Here is an 18,888-nt window from a genome sequence, read left to right on the forward strand (position 1 = left end):
AGCATTCCCTGAGTCGGTGAATTTAGCACAAAAATTGGAGCACTCATTCTACTTTTTCAATAAACAAAACACAGTATAAGATCTTGAAGTATCAGAAGGACCAAATGACTAGCTATAAATGAAGGCTTCAGAAAGAGAATCACAGCCCAAGATACTATTTCCAGGAGTGCATGTGAAGTGATGAGGAACTGGAACATGACTAGTGGTGCCTGATCAAGAGACGAATTCTGCAGCGCACACGGGCTCAGTGATGCTTTGGCTGCCTCAGGAGCAGACCTACAGCTGGAATTAAAACGGTCAGCAGAACCCTAGCTGTCCTCACTGCCTTTTGAGGAGCAGGTGAAAGGAATGAGCTAAGGCATATATTCCCTTGAGGGAAGTCATTCACAAGCAAGTGACAGCTCTAGGAGGAAACGCCTCCCAGGCAAAGGACGTGATTTCTCTCTGAAACATGCAGTAAGATTTCTTGCTAAAGGATAAAACAGGAAAAGTTACGTGCTGAGAGCTCTGAAACAGGGAGGACAGAATGAAAGATGGAAGATGTGGAGGTCAAATAACTAAAGAGAGAAATCTGATTCCTGCAAAAAAATACTGACAGAGGTCTGAATCAGCACTGTGGTTACACACTTATCTGCCAAAAGAGAAAACAAACTTCAGTGGATGGGAAAGAAGGATGTAAAGTAGGAGGAAAGTAACTCCAATGTTGCAGGTGAGGCTGCTGCCTAGACTCCTTCCTGGAAGACCAAGGAACAACTCAGAACTGCCTCATTCATTTGGATGTCTTCATGGAGTATTGATGAGCCAGCCCGCACCACATGCTGTATATCTCCCAGGCATTTTCAGCTTAGCCCGTGCCCATTAAGTTTGATGTTCTTTTTGAAACCCAGTGCAGAAAAATGGTAAATAAAGATGGATTTTGTCCCATTTCCCTCTACAATAAGCAGCCCAGGTGGCTGATTTGTATCAGTGAGGCACTCTTGCACAGTTTCAGATGGGGGCAACAAAGATAAACTGAATTTCTCTGTATAGAGGCATACATTCCTCTATAAAGGACACAAGAAGTGAGTTAGATTTAGAAACAAAGGGAATGTGGGAAAACAGAGGGAGAAAACCAAGCCACAGATACGAGACCTTAAGACCAAACAATGTGAAGACCAGTAGAAACAAAAGACTGCCCTTAAGGAGAAAAGAAGCAGAAGTAGATGTCTAAAGAGGAAAGCTCAGGAAGTGGAGATTCAAAACAATGAAGAGGCTGTTGTTTTGGAAGCCAGAACAATAGATTTCAAAAAACATGGACAGTAAATCTGTTCCAAATACAAGAAAACCCTCTTCAAGTAGGAAATAAAAGAGAACAATTTGTTGGAAGAGATGGTTAAAAGCATTTCTGAGCTGTAAGCAGGGGCTCAAGATCATTTTTGCTGGATAGGGCACTGGAATGTGGAAGAGGGTTTGTGGACAGGATTGCTGGGGAAGTAACACAAGGGTTTTGGCCCACATATTAGCTCTGGCTTCCCAGATCCCTGCTGCCCAGGGATGTCTGAGCACCATCTGATGTGGTACAGAACAGAGTCAGAGAGATGCTCCAGCATCTCATGGTCCACACCGACGCCAAGAAGAGTCTACCTCCTCAACAGCATCAAGCCCAGCCTGACATCTCCTCTTCTGTGAGCTTTTATAAGTTTCAGGGACTTTTTATTTCGTTTCTGTTCCTGTGGTATTTGGTACTTTGGTAGCACATTGAGCTGGGTTTCTGATATCCATTGCCATCATCGTTATTACAAATTCACATTGGTGCAGCTGGATATAATATCTATGTCTTGCACAATGTCACTGAAAACAGCTGGCTAAAAAGATCTACATCCAAACATTAGAAGGATGTGCTAACAAGGCCGTTTTTACAATAAAAAATACATTTTAATGAAAGAGAGAGAAAAATTACTCACCACACACTTCATAAAACTTTGGAAACTTGAGCAATAGGCCAGAAAAGAGAAATTATCTTTAAAAAAAAGAACTTTAATTACATCTAGAGACTGCAACTGAAAGATCCATTGCAGGCTTAATTACAGATGCTGTTATTACATTTAGAAGCATTTGGTTTATTAAAGTGATCTCAAATCATCTTATCACCTTTGTAGCTGGAACCAGCACTCATATAAAACATGTGAGGCTCCAGTTTTGCAGAGACTTACTTGGAGTGTGTGAAGTTGAGCAAATTAATAACGTTTTGCAGGTTTGGGAGTTACAGTGAGAATCTGAGGACAGCAACAAACTTGGCTCCAAGAAGTCTCAGAGAACAAAGAAGTTTGGGTCTGGCAACGACAGTAAAATTTTATTATTTAATTTGCAGCAGAAAACAGTTGATTGTGGGCCATAAGGCATTCAAGATACAAAGCAAAGAAGCTAACAGCTCCTGCTTCAGCCAGTAGAAGATAAGGTTGGTGTATTCAGTGCAGCTACTGCTCTGTGAAGACCCTCAGTTTATCTGTCCTTCCTATTCACTACTGCCCAACAATCTTCCTGAACATGGGCACACTTCAAAAAGTGCCTACATCTGTGCTGAAGCAAGATCTAAACTTCGGAAGCTGTGGGACTGGCCCATCTTTTTTAAAAGACTACCCAGCTGACACAATCTGCAAGTCATTTCTTGCCCTTGCTTCCTAAAATAAAGCACGGCATGCCTGCAGCCTCACAGGTTTCGCATTACCTTTGTTTCTCAGGCTCAGCATTCACCATCATGGTAATTTTGTCCTATTCTTGGCTGACATCTGAATTATTGTAAAAGGAACTTCATCAGTTCTGAACAAGTTACACTGGTTTTCATGCAGAGTAACTCCATGGAAATACATTGAAATGTTACAGATTTATATCTCCGAAGTTCTTCCCTTTTATTTTTAGGAGAATATTCTGAATATGCTTTTAGCTAATGCTAGGGCAAGAGACGTCTTTTGTAAGATTGATTACTAAGTTTGTCATCCTGAAGGTGTTAGAAATACCCACTTTAATTCCCCAAATATCATATGAATATCAACACAGAGCCTGTTAGTGCTATTTAAATTACAACTTTCAGAATTGTTATTTACAATCATTGCATGGGGTCATATACTCCACTGTAGACATTTTTTTAAAACCCAATTGAACCTTGGCTTTGAGAAGGATCTTGCCCAGAAGCAAATTTGAATGGCTTTATTTTTCTTTTTATTTTATTTTTAAATAGTAATTGTGTGCAAATAAAAAACAACTCCATATAAATAATTTTTATTACTATGGAATCCAACAATAGTTTGAGTTTTTTAGAAACAGTTGTAAAGTGATTTTAATTACCTCCTGGTGTTTTGAAACAAAAAGTGAAACATTCAAACTATCTAAAAAATGAAAAATAAGTTTCTGAAAGCAGGCTTTGTCTCACTTTAACTTTGCATTCTAAATGGGATTTTTATTTCATTTTAGATTTAATTGGGTATTATATGTGAATTAAACAGCAACTGATATTTATTTAGTCTTCAAATTTGGGTACTTGTGGGTTTTTTTTACATACAAACAGATTAGCCTCTAAAAACATGTTCTTAATCATCAACTGTACACATAATTAAGCAGTTTCTGCCCTGAATATAAATCAAACATACATAGAGGGAGTCCCACCTATGTGAAGACACCCTCTAGAAGCCTGGCAGGCACCTTAGGAAAGAAAGCCAGAGTCCAATTCCCTCCCACATGTGCTGCTCATGCCACAAAGCCAGCGTTCCAGCCATGTCATCTTCTGCATGGTGAAAGGCCATAGCCCAAGGGCATTTCAGCCACAAACACCCAGATCTGCTAAAGGATAGCTGAGTTACATGGCATTACCTGATCAGCACAGATTTCAGTAGATACCCCAGTCTTCTGCCATGCCGATCCGCCGCTGCCTCCCCCATCAGTGCCAGTGGTCTCGATTCCTCATCACCTCATCTCCACAGCTTGGAGGTCTTTTATTTTTATTTCACTTAAGACCTAGTTTAGAGCACAGCCACGGACTTGTACTGACAGAAATATAGGGTGGAATATGTCTTGGTAAAGAGGAAGAGAGACAAAAATGCATGGCTGGAGGGGCAGTAGTCTCTTAAAACTAGCTCTAGTGTTGGCAAGAATATAATGTACCATGGATTAAAATGATTTTTTTATTGTATGTATTTCATACTTACAGGCTAGATCTGATCATAGATAAACAAACTAGAAAGATCTATTATTTATATGGTTTAATAAATATTTATATGATGTTCTGTGAAAGCTCCGGTTCAAGTCATATATACATCTGCCTTAAGAGGAGGAAATCAAAACAAACTGGGTTGAATCACCTTCTGTCACTGCATTAAAATGAAAAATGCCAGGGAATGAGCACCTAAAGCACAGGCTTATTCACTGAAATCATTTCTCTGCTCTTTCCTTATCAGATCCACTGAGTTTGAGAGAGCCACTTCCATCTCAGTTTCCTCAGGGCTTTGTAAACACATCCATTTTCTCTCTACAGAGGCACAAGAGAGAACCTGCGTGTTAGGTGACAAAGACATTTAATTTCTCAGCAGACTACTCAGTTTAACCCACACACCATGACCTTAAGTTGGGCTTTGGAGCTACAGTTCCTGCAATCTTTTGTCAAGTCAGAAACCAAGCCCAGATTCCTTTTACCCAGATGAGAGAGAGATTGCTGTGGGCTCTTTGTACAGCTGATGGAGAAAGACAGGGTCTGTGAGAAGGAGACCTGGATCCTGATGTTAGAGGTGAGCTGGGCACATCCATCTTATTCCCTGTGGTTCGGGGGCTAGTTACTATAAAAATACATGTGGACATGTCAGGTGCACTAAATATGATGAAGGATATTGCTCCACTAAATCATAAGAAGGGTAATTGTTTTACATCCAAGTTCTTCCTCTTTAGTTTCCTAATTAGATCATTACCTTGCACTCAGATACAAGTAGGAAAAGTCCATTTTTAAATCAGCTTCCCTTGGTATAAACAAGTCAGAGATGCAGGCAGAGACAGCTGCAAACAGCATGATAAAGGGGCAGAGGGCTTGCTGGATATTAATGGCTTGTTGCTTGCAAATAACCCTTTCCCCAGAGACCTCCCTATGCTCTGCGTATTGTCTCTGCACAAGCTGGCAGCAAAGTGGAGGGTTTATTAAAAGAGTTACAAACAAGGTCACATTCCTTTAGGAGCTTCTCAGAGTTCCCAAGGCACTCAAGGAGGGGTCCAGCTGTTTGCAGGGGTTTCCCATTAGGGTCAGAGACACAAGTTTCAGCACGTTTCCGCTGAAAAGGAGATCCTGGCAGTTTTTCTCTTTAACATGACAGGGATAGGATGGAGTCCTTCACAGTAACTTTCCCTTCTCAGATGCTAAGCACATTCAGGCAGACATGGACAGAAAGCATGTGTTTGGCAGGGCACCGTGTGCGATGTCTGACTCGGGGATCCCACACTACTCAAAAGCAGCACAAGGGTGGATGGGTTGTGCAGGTGTTAAAGGGCTGCAATGCCTTAATGCCTCAAACCACTCCAGCCAAATACCCAACATACCTCATGTCTCTGCAGAATCCAAGAAACTCACTTTGAAGTGGACTTTATCTCCTCAACACTCCTACAGGGGTACATGATCTTGTTTTTCAAGGCAGAAGCAACAAAAATTAAATGATTTGTCCCATTTTCTTGTGAAAGAGTCAGAAATATATACAATGCTCTATTAGGCCAACCCTCCTCCTCATCTCTCAGTTTAAGTCTCATCTGTAGAAGATGCAGATTTCTAAATTCAACCCAAATGTGCATTTTGTTCAGAAAAAAAAAATGGAATAACATTTTCTGAACTGCTTTTCATCATGAGAGGAAGATAGCCTTCCCCACCTCTGGAGCAAGTACGAGTTCTCCACTCATCAGTAACTCGTGCTGCCTGAATAAAACTAAACACTGCAAACTTGTCCAGGACCTACTTCCCAGGGAAAGGCGCTTTGCCAAGGCTCAGGAGTGACACAAATCATCAGTCCCGTGAAATTCAAACAGAATAAATCTTCCCTGTGCAGAACGTGGTTGGGTTCTGCCTTACAGGAACTGGATGCTACCACAGAGTCTGAGTCACAGCCGTGTTTGTAAGATCAGCTCCTCGCAAATGTTTGGGATCAAAGGCTGTCACGGAGCAACCCTCTCCGTATCGCAGGGCTGTGGAAACGTGCAGAGAAATGTTCTCTTGCTGGGGAAAGCTTTGATTTATAAGCTGTGACGCTTTCACCTACTCCTGAAGGAACAGAGTTGCCTGCTGGGCTAGGCAAGCCCGTGGCAGGAGCAGGATTTCTGGAGCAGGTTGGGGGACTCTGCACGCCGCTCCCACAACCGCTAGTGGCAGCTGGGAGCGCAGCCCCCTCACTTCGGTGCTGCAAATGTATGCATGCCTATTATTTCTTGCAGCGTGCCGTGGGGAAGCACGGTGTGAATGTGCTTTTTGCTGATTTGGGTTGCAGATGGATCCTACACCGGTTCCTCCTGTGGGGCCAATAGAGGAGTGATAACCACAGCCACCTCCCCTCTCCCTGCATCGCTGGAGCTCTGTCCCACTGGGTCAGCTCCCAAAAGATAGATGAAGGTAGGGCAAGCTGATGATAAGCAGAGACTGCCTGCAGCACTGGCAGTGTCACCCCAAGGAGATCAGCCAGCTACTGCTGAACACTTAGCAGACCTGGGCAAACACCCTCAGATGTGGCTGGGATTTGAGAAATGGAGTACGGAGAGTTGAAAGACCACCAGCCCACTCGCAGTGATTTACCTCACACATACACACACCCTGCACCTCTCATCCCCAGCCTGGCAGGGCATGCAGCGAGCCACTGTCCCAGAAATATTTCCCATCCCTTTGCAGTTATGTAGGCAAAGCATACCTGTCCATCCTCCACCAGCTCCCCCAGCAGCACTGGGCTGACTTAACAGATACCCGAGACTGCAGCAACTCCAAACACGCAGAGAGTTTCTCCTCTCCGACAACCTTATCATTTTTAGAGTAACCCCACAGCTTAAAACCCTGCACTGGTTTCCATTTAAGAGCTGACACTGGAGGAAGTAGCAGTGCTGGGATGAGCACACATCTCAGTAGCAGGCTGCATGCTACTCTTTAGGACCCAACACCTTATTTCCTTGGGCAAACATCACACTTTGTAGAGTGGCCATGCAGCCCTGCTTCATACTTTGAAGCTGCTTGTTCTCCTAGCTACAGCTTTGCTCTCTGAGCAACATTGTCTTCCATCCCATTTTCTAGTCTCTCAGCCAGTACAAGTTTCAGGACTTCGCACTTGGGCAGAGAAGAGGAAAACATTACCTTTTGTGACTTTGATTCAAAATGAAAAGTTTTGCTCCATGCTGACATTCAAGAGCAGGTCCCAATGCTCGTATTTTGTCACCAGTGTGTGCCTCTTTCCGCATGCTCAGCAAGGACAAAGGAGGGGTGGTGTGCTCAGGTGTACACTAGAAACCCATCAAGTTTCTCTGACTTGGCAAGTTATCATCCAGCAACAGAACCACCATCGCACCAGTGTGCGCACTCTTAGGCCATCCCAAAAACCACAAGAAGGATGTCTAGGTTAACCTGTCAAACGTATCTGCTTCGGCTTCTGCTCTCTGGAAACTGGGGGACAACAGGAGCACATCCAGAGACGTATGTCATCTCAGAAGATGGGAGGTAACTTGTTAAAGGACCACGACTCTCCTGACACATGACTGAACCATGGCAAAGAGCAGAAGAAACTGAATTACTCCACTAAGCCACAATGCTCAGATTTTTGCAGTTACACAGCTACGGCACTCATCCTACTGCACAAATAACTCAACTGGCCCGACTCCACCTGTGGTCTCCTATTGACACCCATAATCTGCGTATCATATTTCCAAGCAGCCACTTCACATGTTTCCATGTGAATAACTTTTAACTCCTTAAGGGCACAGGATTAGCAGCTGGGAAGCCAAAGATCTCCAGATACAGCTGAACAGATACCAGCACAGGCAGTAGCAGCCCCTCAAGCTTCCCTGTGCAGCCCCTTCTGAAGTCCCTCCCCCTCCAGAGGCAATTCCTTCAGGAAAGGGGTTAATCCCCTCTTACCTCTGCAGAAAAAGACAGTGAGGAATGCTGACCACAGGATTTTTCACTGCGGACATATGGTCTCTCTGACACTGCCCGAAACACTAAAGCTCATTTCACGTTGGCTCAAGAACAGACAGTTCTAGTGAATGTTTTGAAGTTTATCAATCGTTAACATATGAATGTGAGAGACTATGATAGCCTGGGAGTAAAGAAGCTACTTGAAGGCACTGTAAGTCAACCGTAACATGATGCAACTTAACAGCTTGCTTTTTGAATTTTCACCCCTTGATTTAACTTCTATTAAAGTTTAAATGTGATGTCAAGACTTGACTTAGCCACAGGTGGTCCGTGACATCTGCTGATAATACACACCTCCATAGAGGGTACGGACCACCAGGAGGGCAGAAAATTGAACAAGAAACTCAAGGCATACCCTCAAGTGTATAGTCCAACAGAGATCTGCCAAAAATCTGAAGCGTGCTTACTTGGCTAGGGCTTCCATCTGAACCTCAGTTTGGTGCTCATGATGAAGTTCACCCCTGGCTAACAAAGTACCACACATCAGGAGCACCGCAGTGGCAGGTTGCATGTGCCAGTCCTGCCTTTCCTGCCTGGGATCTGTGCCAGCAGCACGTGATGGCAGTAAACGAAACCACCCTGCCCAGCTCAGTGTGCTCTGTCGAGCCATTCCCCTGCTTACCAATCATGGGCATCCCTAGGTTTTGGTATGGGCACTCCAGGCTGCCTCCTTGTGTCCTTCCAAAGACAGCAGAGTAAATGGCTATCACCATGCTCTTCTTACAGCTCAGCCGCAGCTTGTCGTCTTCACAGGCTACTTTACTCTTGTACTCATCTAGAAGGAAGCAAACACTTAATTACTCAGCTGATCCAGAGGCAGGCACCCAGCATGAAGGGAGCCTTATCACCTCCCCATGGTGTGAACTTGTCGGAGGTAGCAGTGATTTTGTGCACACGTCCAGAGGTGCACATCAGCTGCCTTACAACTGCATTTGCTAGAGTAGCAGTGACCATTTGCATTATGCATTCTCTCTCTGGCATTATCAGCACATTTAATGAATGTTGTTTAATCTAGCCCATGCGAGTTCCAGTAAATAGCCAATAATTTCATTTTGCAGGCATGTAAGTGAGGCACGGCAATTGAGTGATTTCCCCATGATGATATTAGAAGTCTGTGGCACGGGAAGGTAAAGGCACAACTTTAGGCACTTTACTCATCCACAGATCAGCACTTCATGTGCCAAGTGTTCATTCTGCATTCTGCCTCCCAAATCCTTCCTGAAATGGACAATCCAATCCACAAAATCCACTCTTGCTTTCATAAGCCTGGTGCACACAGAACAGTCACTCAGTTTACATCTGTCAAAGAGACTAGGCAATTATTTCACAAGAAATCACGACGTTCCCTTCTCTTTGCTATTATTATCTGTATTATGGGAACCCCTAGAGGTCCCAACCTAGAATAGGTCCTCCCCATGTACATCTGCCAACACACTACAGAAGATAAACACTAATTTGAAGCGCTGAGTCTTAATAGCTAGACACCTACAAGTGGGCAAAAAACAAACAAAGAAAACTGATGTGGGATGTCTAAGGTCACCCCAGCTGACCCAGGGCACAGCCACAAATACAACTTCAACCTCCCCAGTCTCAGTAGTGTCTTTCCATTTGATTACATTATTTACCATTAGAAACGTAGCCACAACAGGCCAAAGACGGCTCTCCAGCCCCAAGGCCAGGTAGTATAGCTCACCTTGCATTCACACAGAAAAACTCCTCCATTCCTCCCCACTGCAAGGTGCAGCACCCAAATCACCTAATGGGAAGGGTCCCTGACCCGTGGCAACCTCCCTGCCATGATCAGTCTTCATCTGAAATGCTGCTGGTTGTCCCAGGTCAAAACTGTGCCACAAAGCATGCTAATGACTAAACGGTGTAGGTAATCATCAGCCAGTGCTTGCAGCTGCCCTTGGCCCTGTATTTAGCATAGACACGGTTTAGTCTCTCCGTGTCACTGTTTCTCTAGGCCTGATATCACCACTATTAAATATAAACATATATATATACGTATATTTGTGTGTGAAGATTTCTGCAAAATCCATATGTATCAAACTACTTAGTAACTGAGAACGCAAGATTACAATTACATTACAGTTTAATACTTTAGTGTTTACACCATGACAGCTGTGACATAATGGGACATTTTTGACTGTATTGTAACTATAAGTCCAAGAACCATTTCTTCCTAATGGGAGCTGGACAGAAATGTTCCACCAAAGTTGAATCACAGAAGAATTTAGGTTGGAAGACTCCTCAGGACACCATCTGGTTTAACTCCTGCTAACAGCAGGGCTAATTTCTGCATTTGATTATTTTTTTCAGAAGAAACTACATGAAGGAAAGACATATTATACCAAAACAGACACATGATGATTTAAAAGAAATGTCTGAGAATAAATGACTCCTTATGCTCAGCTTGGAAATTCCTACTACAACCTAAAAAACAGCCCCATCAAAATATCTTATTACCTGGTGATCAGAGCATCCACCAGAGCATAGAAACCACTCACAGATCAGGTGACAATCTTAACCCTAGACACTAGTTATTTGGGTATGCAATCTTCCTTCTCCCTCATCAGCCTTGTACAAAAATCTCTGAAAAAAAAATAGTTTTCATCCCACTGCAGAAAAACTTTCAAACCTCCAAAATATTTATGGATGGGAAAACACTTTCTCATCCAGCTCTACTCCCTGTAGATGAAGACAGACTAAAGACCAAGCTCATGGAGAGAATATGACTGTTTGAAGAACATGCATCCCTCAATAATATCTGTAGTGACAAATCCATGACCAGTTCAGTGTGTAGAACAGAGACAGGGCAAGAATAGAAGCTCTTTTTAACAATAGAGCTCTTTTTAACATCAATAGAAGCTCTTTTTAACATCAGAGTATGCACAGAAAGGGGATACCTCATACAGACGTAAAGAATCAGTCAGCCCATATTATCTGTGTAGGTATTTCAGCCACTATCACCACGAGGAAATCTGAATAATATAATGAATACACCGAGTTATCTTTGTCTCTAGTTGTCTTCCATAGGACTTTTGTTTCTTCTGGGAGGGAAATGGGACCAGAACCTTAACGTGGATGTACAGTGTTGCACCTAGCAGAGTATAACAGAATTTTATAGACTTAAAAAACATGGTCTCGAGCTAAAAGCACAAGGGCATAAAACAGTGCAATAGGATGAGCTATATATAGTTAAACCAATGCCACAGAAAGGGAAAATACTTGTGACTGGCTGAAGCAGCTGAAATATGAAATAGTTGATTAACTTTAGAAAAAGATCAATTTTGATGTCTCTAAAGAGCACGTGACATGGTCCCCTGTGAGGGTCTTATTTCTTACAAGGCAGTAACTCAATTTCCTCTTCTGATTTGGTTATTATTAGCTACTTCTCCCAATTATCAAGTATAACTGATTGCCTTACCACATGTCTTGTGGACCCATATAAGGTCCTTAACATACTGATTAAATGGTGTTGACTGTTCAAAGTCAGACCTTGCCATTTGGAAACTTCACTGGAATTCCATGCAGTGAGTATTGCACCTTCCCAAGAAGCCACTGGGATGCATGGCCATTCACATCTCTGCTGACAGCCAGCACCAAAGCTCTGCCTCTCACATTTGTAGTTCTTACCCTTGGAGCTGCTCCAGGAAATCATGTTGAGAGCTGGTGGGGGAAGCTGCCTGAAGGATGGCTCAGAATATGAAACCGGGGCACTGAGTCTGACCATGCACTCCCTGGGGACTAGTGCAGTTTATGGATGATGTGCTGCTGGCATGCTGCAGTGTGGAGTCAGAGGGCTGTGCCATCTGAAAGAGATGCCACCTCCTCATGGTCGCCGACTTCTGCCTTAGGAAACACCTAGTTGGAACTGTGGGTTACCAGGGTCATGAATGCTTGGTTCTGGATGAGTCTAGGCAGGTTAGGAATGCAGTCGCCTGGGCTGTCACTGATGAAAAACACAGCTTTCTTAAAAGTTAGAATGAAAGAAGAAAAAATAAAGGATGAAGTACACAGTGGTATTTCAGACTCCCCAAAATTTCCCATAAGCTTGATCATTGGAGAACAGATGCTCTCAGTGTTTCAGCGCAACCTGATAGAAATTTGGATAAACAAACTGATAGAAAGTGATGTTACAGAGGACACAAGCCTCTGAAAGCATTTTCTGCTTCATAGCATTGCCACCTCCGTCTTAGCCAGGATGAACTAAAGCCAGCTGTCTTTCATCCAGACACTGATGGCTCCCAGGCATTGGGCAATGGTAAGGACTGTGATTGATGCAAAGAAAATAGAGAGCTAAGCATCACCCGTACATTTACTGGTACTTCAGCCCATAATAGCCTTATATAAATATTGAAAAGTATTGAGGCAGCGTGAGTGACATAAGAGATCTGGGACTGGGAATGAATCTGCATTTTTCTCTCTCACTCTCCCAAGCAGAACTGGCCTCCTACAGATCAGTCACAATCTGGTCCTAAGCCTGCTCTAACTGTTACAGTCTGGATATAATTCAGTCCAAATGCAAACATTTGTATTAGTGGGTTTCATGTTTCACCCTGAAAAATTAAACACGCTTAAATGGCCTAGGAAAGGTGGCAGTGATATTCAGCAAATGGCTTACTCAACTCTAATCCCCCGTGCAGTCATTTGTAGGGCAACAGAGATTTACCATGATTAAGATATTTGCTAAGGATAATATCCCTTTTATTACTGCCTGTTTTTGGAGACACTGGCTTAAATATAACTCGACAGAGAGAAACCAAGGAGGGAACAGCTGCAGGCTTTTCTAGACACGTTTTAAAGGTCAATATATGACATGATTATAACATAGCTAGAACAATCGAGGGAAAACAATTATAAATGTTTCTAATGGAAAAATTGGCTCTCTCAAACAGCAAAGAGAACAAGACCCATTGTAATTACAGGATGTGTACAAGAATACTAAAATATTGACCTGTAGTAAATAAATTTACCCAGTGACTTAATGACATTTTCATCTATGGTCCATGAAAATTTTCTGAATGATCATGATTGGGAAGCTCAAAACTAAATTTATTTGCCTCAGTCTCTGAAAGATCTTAGAAATAAAAGTTTCTAAAACGATTTTGCATCTAACAAGCCGATGGAATGCCTTGTCTAAAATTATATTTTTAAACAGAACTAGTTATGGAAAAATTTTAGGAAATTTTGCTAATTAACATATGCATGGTTTGCATAATCAGTGCATAATAGTTGACCTATTTCCCAGATCAAAGAGCTGGAAAGACATGGAAAAAGAAATCTGTCTTCCTCACAAACTCTTAAAGGATTTTCTGAGCACCACAGAACAAAAAGGACGTTAAACTGTTGGAGAGTGTCCAGAGGAGGGCGACAAAGATGGTCAAGGGCCTAGAGGGGAAGACGTATGAGGAGCGGCTGAGGTCACTGGGCCTGTTCAGCCTGGAGAAGAGGAGGCTGAGGGTGGACCTCATCGCGGTCTTACAACTTCCTTGCGAGGGGGAGTGGAGAGGCAGGTGCCCTATTCTTCGTTATCACCAGTGACAGGACCCATGGGAACGGTGTTAAGCTGAGGCAGGGGAAGTTTAGGCTAGACATCAGGAAGAGGTTCTTCACCAAGAGGGTGGTTGCACACTGGAACAGGCTCCCCAGTGAAGTAGTCACTGCATCAAGTCTGTCTGAATTTAAGAAGAGATTGGACTGTGCACTTAGTCACACGGTCTAAACTTTTGGGCAGACCTGTGCGGTGCCAGGAGTTGGACTTGATGATCCTTGTAGGTCCCTTCCAACTCGGGATATTCTATGATTCTATGATTCTATGATTTAATTCTCAGATTTAGGAATCTGAACAAAGACATTCTGTAGGAAATATAGATAGTCTTGCCCAATTCTTTCAGCTCAGGATTGTTTCCTATAGAAGTCTCCTACTTAGTTTATAACCACTAAATTAGTGGGACTGTACCCAAGATGCCACTTCAGAACTGAACTGCTTATACTGGGCTTACATGGCAAGGATTTGGCTACAGGTGCGGCCTCTGTGAGCAGAGCCCAGAAGCTGCCCCTTGTCAGATCTGAAGGACCAAAAGGGAGTCCCTCCGAAAGTCCCTGCCGCTGGCCAGAACCGAGCCATGAGCAACCCTATGTGCACCTCTGGGAGAGCAGATTTTAAAAAGGGAAAAAAACTGCTGTGCAACAGCAACTGTGAGTGAGTGAGAAATGTGAGAGAACCAGCCCTTGCAGATCCCAAGGGCAGTACAGGAGGGCAGGAGGTGCTCCAGGCATGCAGCAAAAGTTCCCCTGTGGCGTGTGGAGAGGCCCCTGGTGGAGCAGGCTGTCCCCCTGCAGCCCAGGGGTCCCACATGGAGCAGATCTCCACGCTGCAGCCCGTGGAGGAGCCCCCGGTGGAGCAGGTGGATGTGGCCTGGAGGAGGCTGCGGCCCATGGAGAGCCCCCGCAGGAGCAGGCCCCGGGCCGGAGCTGCAGCCCGTGGAGAGGAGCCCATGCAGGAGCAGGGGTCTGGGGGGAGCTGCCGCCCGTGGGGGACCCGTGCTGGAGCAGTTTGCTCCTGGGGGATGGACCCCATGGTACGGAGCCATGTGGGAGCAGTTCTTGAAGAGCTGCTGCCTGTGGGCAGCCCCCGCAGGCTCAGTTCGGGAAGGACGGCATCCCGTGGGAGGGACCCCATGGGGAGCAGGGGCAGAGAGGGACCGTGAAGGAGCGGTGGAGACAAAGCGTCAGGGACTGACCACAGCCCCCATTCCCTGTTCTTCTGCACCACTGAGGGGGAGGAGGTGGAAGAGGATGGATGGGGGAAAGGCGGACTTGGTTTGCTGTTAGTTCTCACTGCTCTAGTCTGTTATTAGTGGGCAATAAATTACATTAATCTCCTTTATGCTGAGTCTTTTTTGCGCATGATGGTAATTGGTGTGTGATCTCCCTGTCCTTATCTCAACCTACAAGCTTTTTTTTCATTGTATTTTCTCCCCCTGTTCTGTTGAGGAGGGAGAGTAAGAGAGCAGTGCTGTAGTGCTCAGCTGCCCATCGGTGTGAAACTACATCCAACTATTCCACCAACGCTAGTCCTTTTTTCCTTTGATCAATGAATTTGTTTAACTTTAGGCAGTGGCTAGTGTTGGTTTATGAAAGAGTATAGGGACAGCTCCCTGTCCTACACAGCCACGCCCTCCACAAGAACAGTGTTAAGAGCAGGTGCATCTCCAGTGCACTGTGTCAATCTTCCTACCCACATCTCTACCTGCACCTATCAGTGCTTGAACCACTGTCAGCTAAAGCAAGTTGCTTAGGGCCATGTCCAGTCAAGTTTTTAATGTCTCCAAGGACTGAGACTACACAATCTGCTTGGGCAACCAGTTTCAGTGATCTTGTTGACTATGTGAAAGATGAGTATAGCTAGTATTTGCTAATATCTCTTCTGGGGGAATTAAAGAGATAAGTCTCCAAGAAAAGAAACATGACAGATGCCTCCAACAGCATCTGTGAACAAGCATGCCTGTGCAACCAGACTGCCTGTGAACAGTTCAGCTTGCAGATACCCATTCTGTACCCTTCCTCATAACGTGACCCTCATTTCCACTTTTATATATTCTCGTTTTCCCCCATAATCAGCAAATTCCCAGGATCTGTGGTACACCTTCTGTAAGAAAGAGAATTCTTTGAGTGCATGTAGATCTAAGTCCATCCTCCCAAAATTAAAATAGATTAGCACATCTCAGAGCAGGCAAAGGTGCCTTGGACAGCTTCCACTGACTCCCGCACTCCTCTGTGAAGAAGGCAGTTGGACTTAAAGAATGCCTTCCAGTTGGTTCTCCCCTTCATATCTTTTCCCCTCACTCTTATGTTCCTATATTCATTAAATCACTCTTATATGTTCCTATATTCATTTACTTTTCATTTCAAGTAAGCATTTGTTTTCTGAGTCGTGTCCTTTCTTACTCTTTAAAGATATAAGCAGATTCTGGCCTCTAAGTCCCCAAATGCAAATAGGTCAAAGTGGATGAGAAAATCCTCACAGCTGCAACTGCCTATTGTTTGGAGCAGTGCACGTTGCTCTGGCTCCTTGCTTTTAGTTTTCTTCTGATTTCCTTTCATTTATGAGAGATACACCTCATATCCTGAGTTTCAGGACTTCCCCTGCATCTGTGTCAACCTGCCACTAATAAGAACTTTTCATTCATGTCAGGATTTGAATAAATCCATATCAATCAAGTCAGTATTTCTTTAGGCAGGTGTGGCTGAAGAAGATCTTTCCAAGACAGCTAAGATTTCTATCGTCCTCGGGTACAGACTCTCCTCTGACTCCCCCACAAGCACTTAAGCTGTGGACGATCTGGTCATACCCTCATTTCAACATTCACAGTCTTTGTTATTTGGGCCCTTTAATTTGAAGCATAAATACGTGAGAATATCACAAACTGATACATTTTCAAATAAATATCTTTTAACATCGTTTAAGTTCGAACTTCCCTTTGAGAAACTTGTTTTGAAGATGCTCTAATTTAACTTTTAAAAACTGAAGTTTGCTACCCTCAATGGCATGGAGCACACCACTTACTTCTGCAGAAGCTAATCTGAAACTCAGAAAGGTGCAGCGTGGTTGACAGTCCAGAGTTATACCAAATAGGCAGTTTGCTAGCTTCAGAACTACCCTGAAAACTCAAGACTGCTAAGTTCTGGAGGTCTGAAACTGTTTCGACAAGTAAGAAGATTGTTCTTTGTAAACGACCTTGTCAGATTCCTTTAAAATTACAAGCCTGATGCACCCATCCAATTTGCAGTGTTTAAGAGGAGCCTTTCCCCACTGTCACTTTCATTAGTCTGAAGTAGTTGTCTTTTTGTATTCTGCTCCATAAAGGCTGGCAGTGTTGCAAATTAACTGCTACATTTCATTTCCAAAGTCGAGTTCTGATGCACCTAGTTGCATTTCCCGCTGGACAGAAGTATATGGTTATCTAAAGAAGAATAGAGCATTACTGAAGTATATACACTAGGCTGCGAGATGAGAGTTAAACAAAACCCTTGGGAGCCAGGGATGAATTTAATTCTCGTCCCACTTCTTCCACTAATGAATTTGGGCTAATTCTCTAAAGTAAGCATTCAGTCGAATGGCTTTTCTTCTGCCTGACCCTCTGCCCTGCCATTTATTAGACCCCCTTCCAATGACTTGAGAATTTGCTGGCTAAACTTCAGCGAAATGTGCCAGAAAAGCTGAGGTGACAAAGGCAGTTTAAGGCCCTATATGTTTTATAAAAACTGGTAGCCAGATACAGAAGAGAGCCTAATTAGTGCCAAAGCTATTAGTTATTGTTGCACTGTCCCACCAACCAACCAGCATGGATGTAACACCCAGCTGATTAGCGTGGCTATAGATCTGGAGAGCTACACCATAGGAGGTAAAATAGAAAGCATGGTGAAAACTTTTGCTACTGCAATGAAAAGATGGAAGGGATGCACCAAGGAAAAAATTACTTGAATATGTAAATAAAAAGACTTCATTAGTTCATCTGCTCGCAGCACTTTTGTTCATCTTTTCCAGTGGTGGTGTAAATATTACTATTAAAATAGCTGGAAGGGAGAATTTAGTCTTTTGTATCATAAAAGTCTTCTCCAAATGTCAAAATAATGGTGCTAATAATTCTAACATGAGAACATTAAAAGGATAACTGATTCATACTTTTGCATAAAATCCATGAGGTTGCCTAGAGCATAAAACAAGGGAAAACGAGGCCTACTAGATTAAAAGCTGGTTTGCTGGGTTTCTTAAATAATTAAACACGCTGCATTCCCTCAATGGCTTTGTCTAAGAAGGAAAAACGTAGCTGGGAGAAATGCACAGTTACCAAATCTCCCAAATTCCTGTAAGTCTCACTACCATGGATATCTTAGCTCTTGGATATCCCCACTCTTGGAGACATGATTAGGTGACAACCTCTGGTGCTATTTAAGTAGTCAGAAAAGCAACAGTAACTGAGAAGAGCTTGATGTGCCAGTAGTATGATAAAAAGTTGAAAATATCAGTAAATTCCTGTTTTAAAAATGTATCATAAATCTGAAAACCAAATGTGGGACTGATATGGAAAAAATATTCACAATATTGGAAAGAGTTCATTACCACATGTCTATCCCAGTACTTTTCATACTTATTCTTCCCTGCATTTTTTCCACTTTTTTATTTGAGGAGAGCAACTGATTTATATTTTCTGTCCTGAATAACTCCATATACAGGACTCCCTGCAGAAGTACTGCATGAATTTACCTCTCTGTTCTGCTTCTTGCTCTGTGAGACCTAAACACATGGTTTAAACTGTGGCTTCAACATAACAGATCCAGACTTCCATAAAAGTAAATGTTTGCAGCATTTCAGTTGGATTTATTAAGCATATTGTTACTGGGATATGCTTTTCTTGTCCAGTATGCCAGAAAACTCACCAGAAAATCTTGAAATCTACCATCCAAAGCTTGACAACCTCTGTCACAATTAGACCATTCTGAGACTTGGATTTAGGGTTTTCATTCTCAAAAACCTGGGCCCTAGTTCCCCTGTGTTTAAACACCCCAAGGGCCCAGCCTTACTTTTGTGGGGAGAAGGCTCCCAGATCACTTTGTTTCACACATCACCCTGAAGTGCCATCCACATTGCAGCCTCCATCCTCAGCCCAGGAACGTATCACTCACTGACAATGATATCACGGGGTCCT

General features: G+C 43.4%; 1 protein-coding gene across 1 annotated transcript in view; it reads right to left on the reverse strand.

Moving 5' to 3' along the window:
- The window catches only part of EVA1A (eva-1 homolog A, regulator of programmed cell death), a 200,209-nt gene that overhangs the window by 108,179 nt on the left and 73,142 nt on the right, over positions 1-18,888 (reverse strand). Inside the window, exon 4 of the mRNA XM_035560126.2 lies at positions 8,793-8,945. Coding sequence (XP_035416019.1) covers positions 8,793-8,945 — 153 coding nt within the window. The remainder of the gene's footprint in view (positions 1-8,792; positions 8,946-18,888) is intronic.

This window comes from Cygnus atratus, chromosome 3 (assembly GCF_013377495.2).
Source record: "Cygnus atratus isolate AKBS03 ecotype Queensland, Australia chromosome 3, CAtr_DNAZoo_HiC_assembly, whole genome shotgun sequence".
Classification (NCBI taxonomy): Eukaryota; Metazoa; Chordata; class Aves; order Anseriformes; family Anatidae; genus Cygnus; species Cygnus atratus.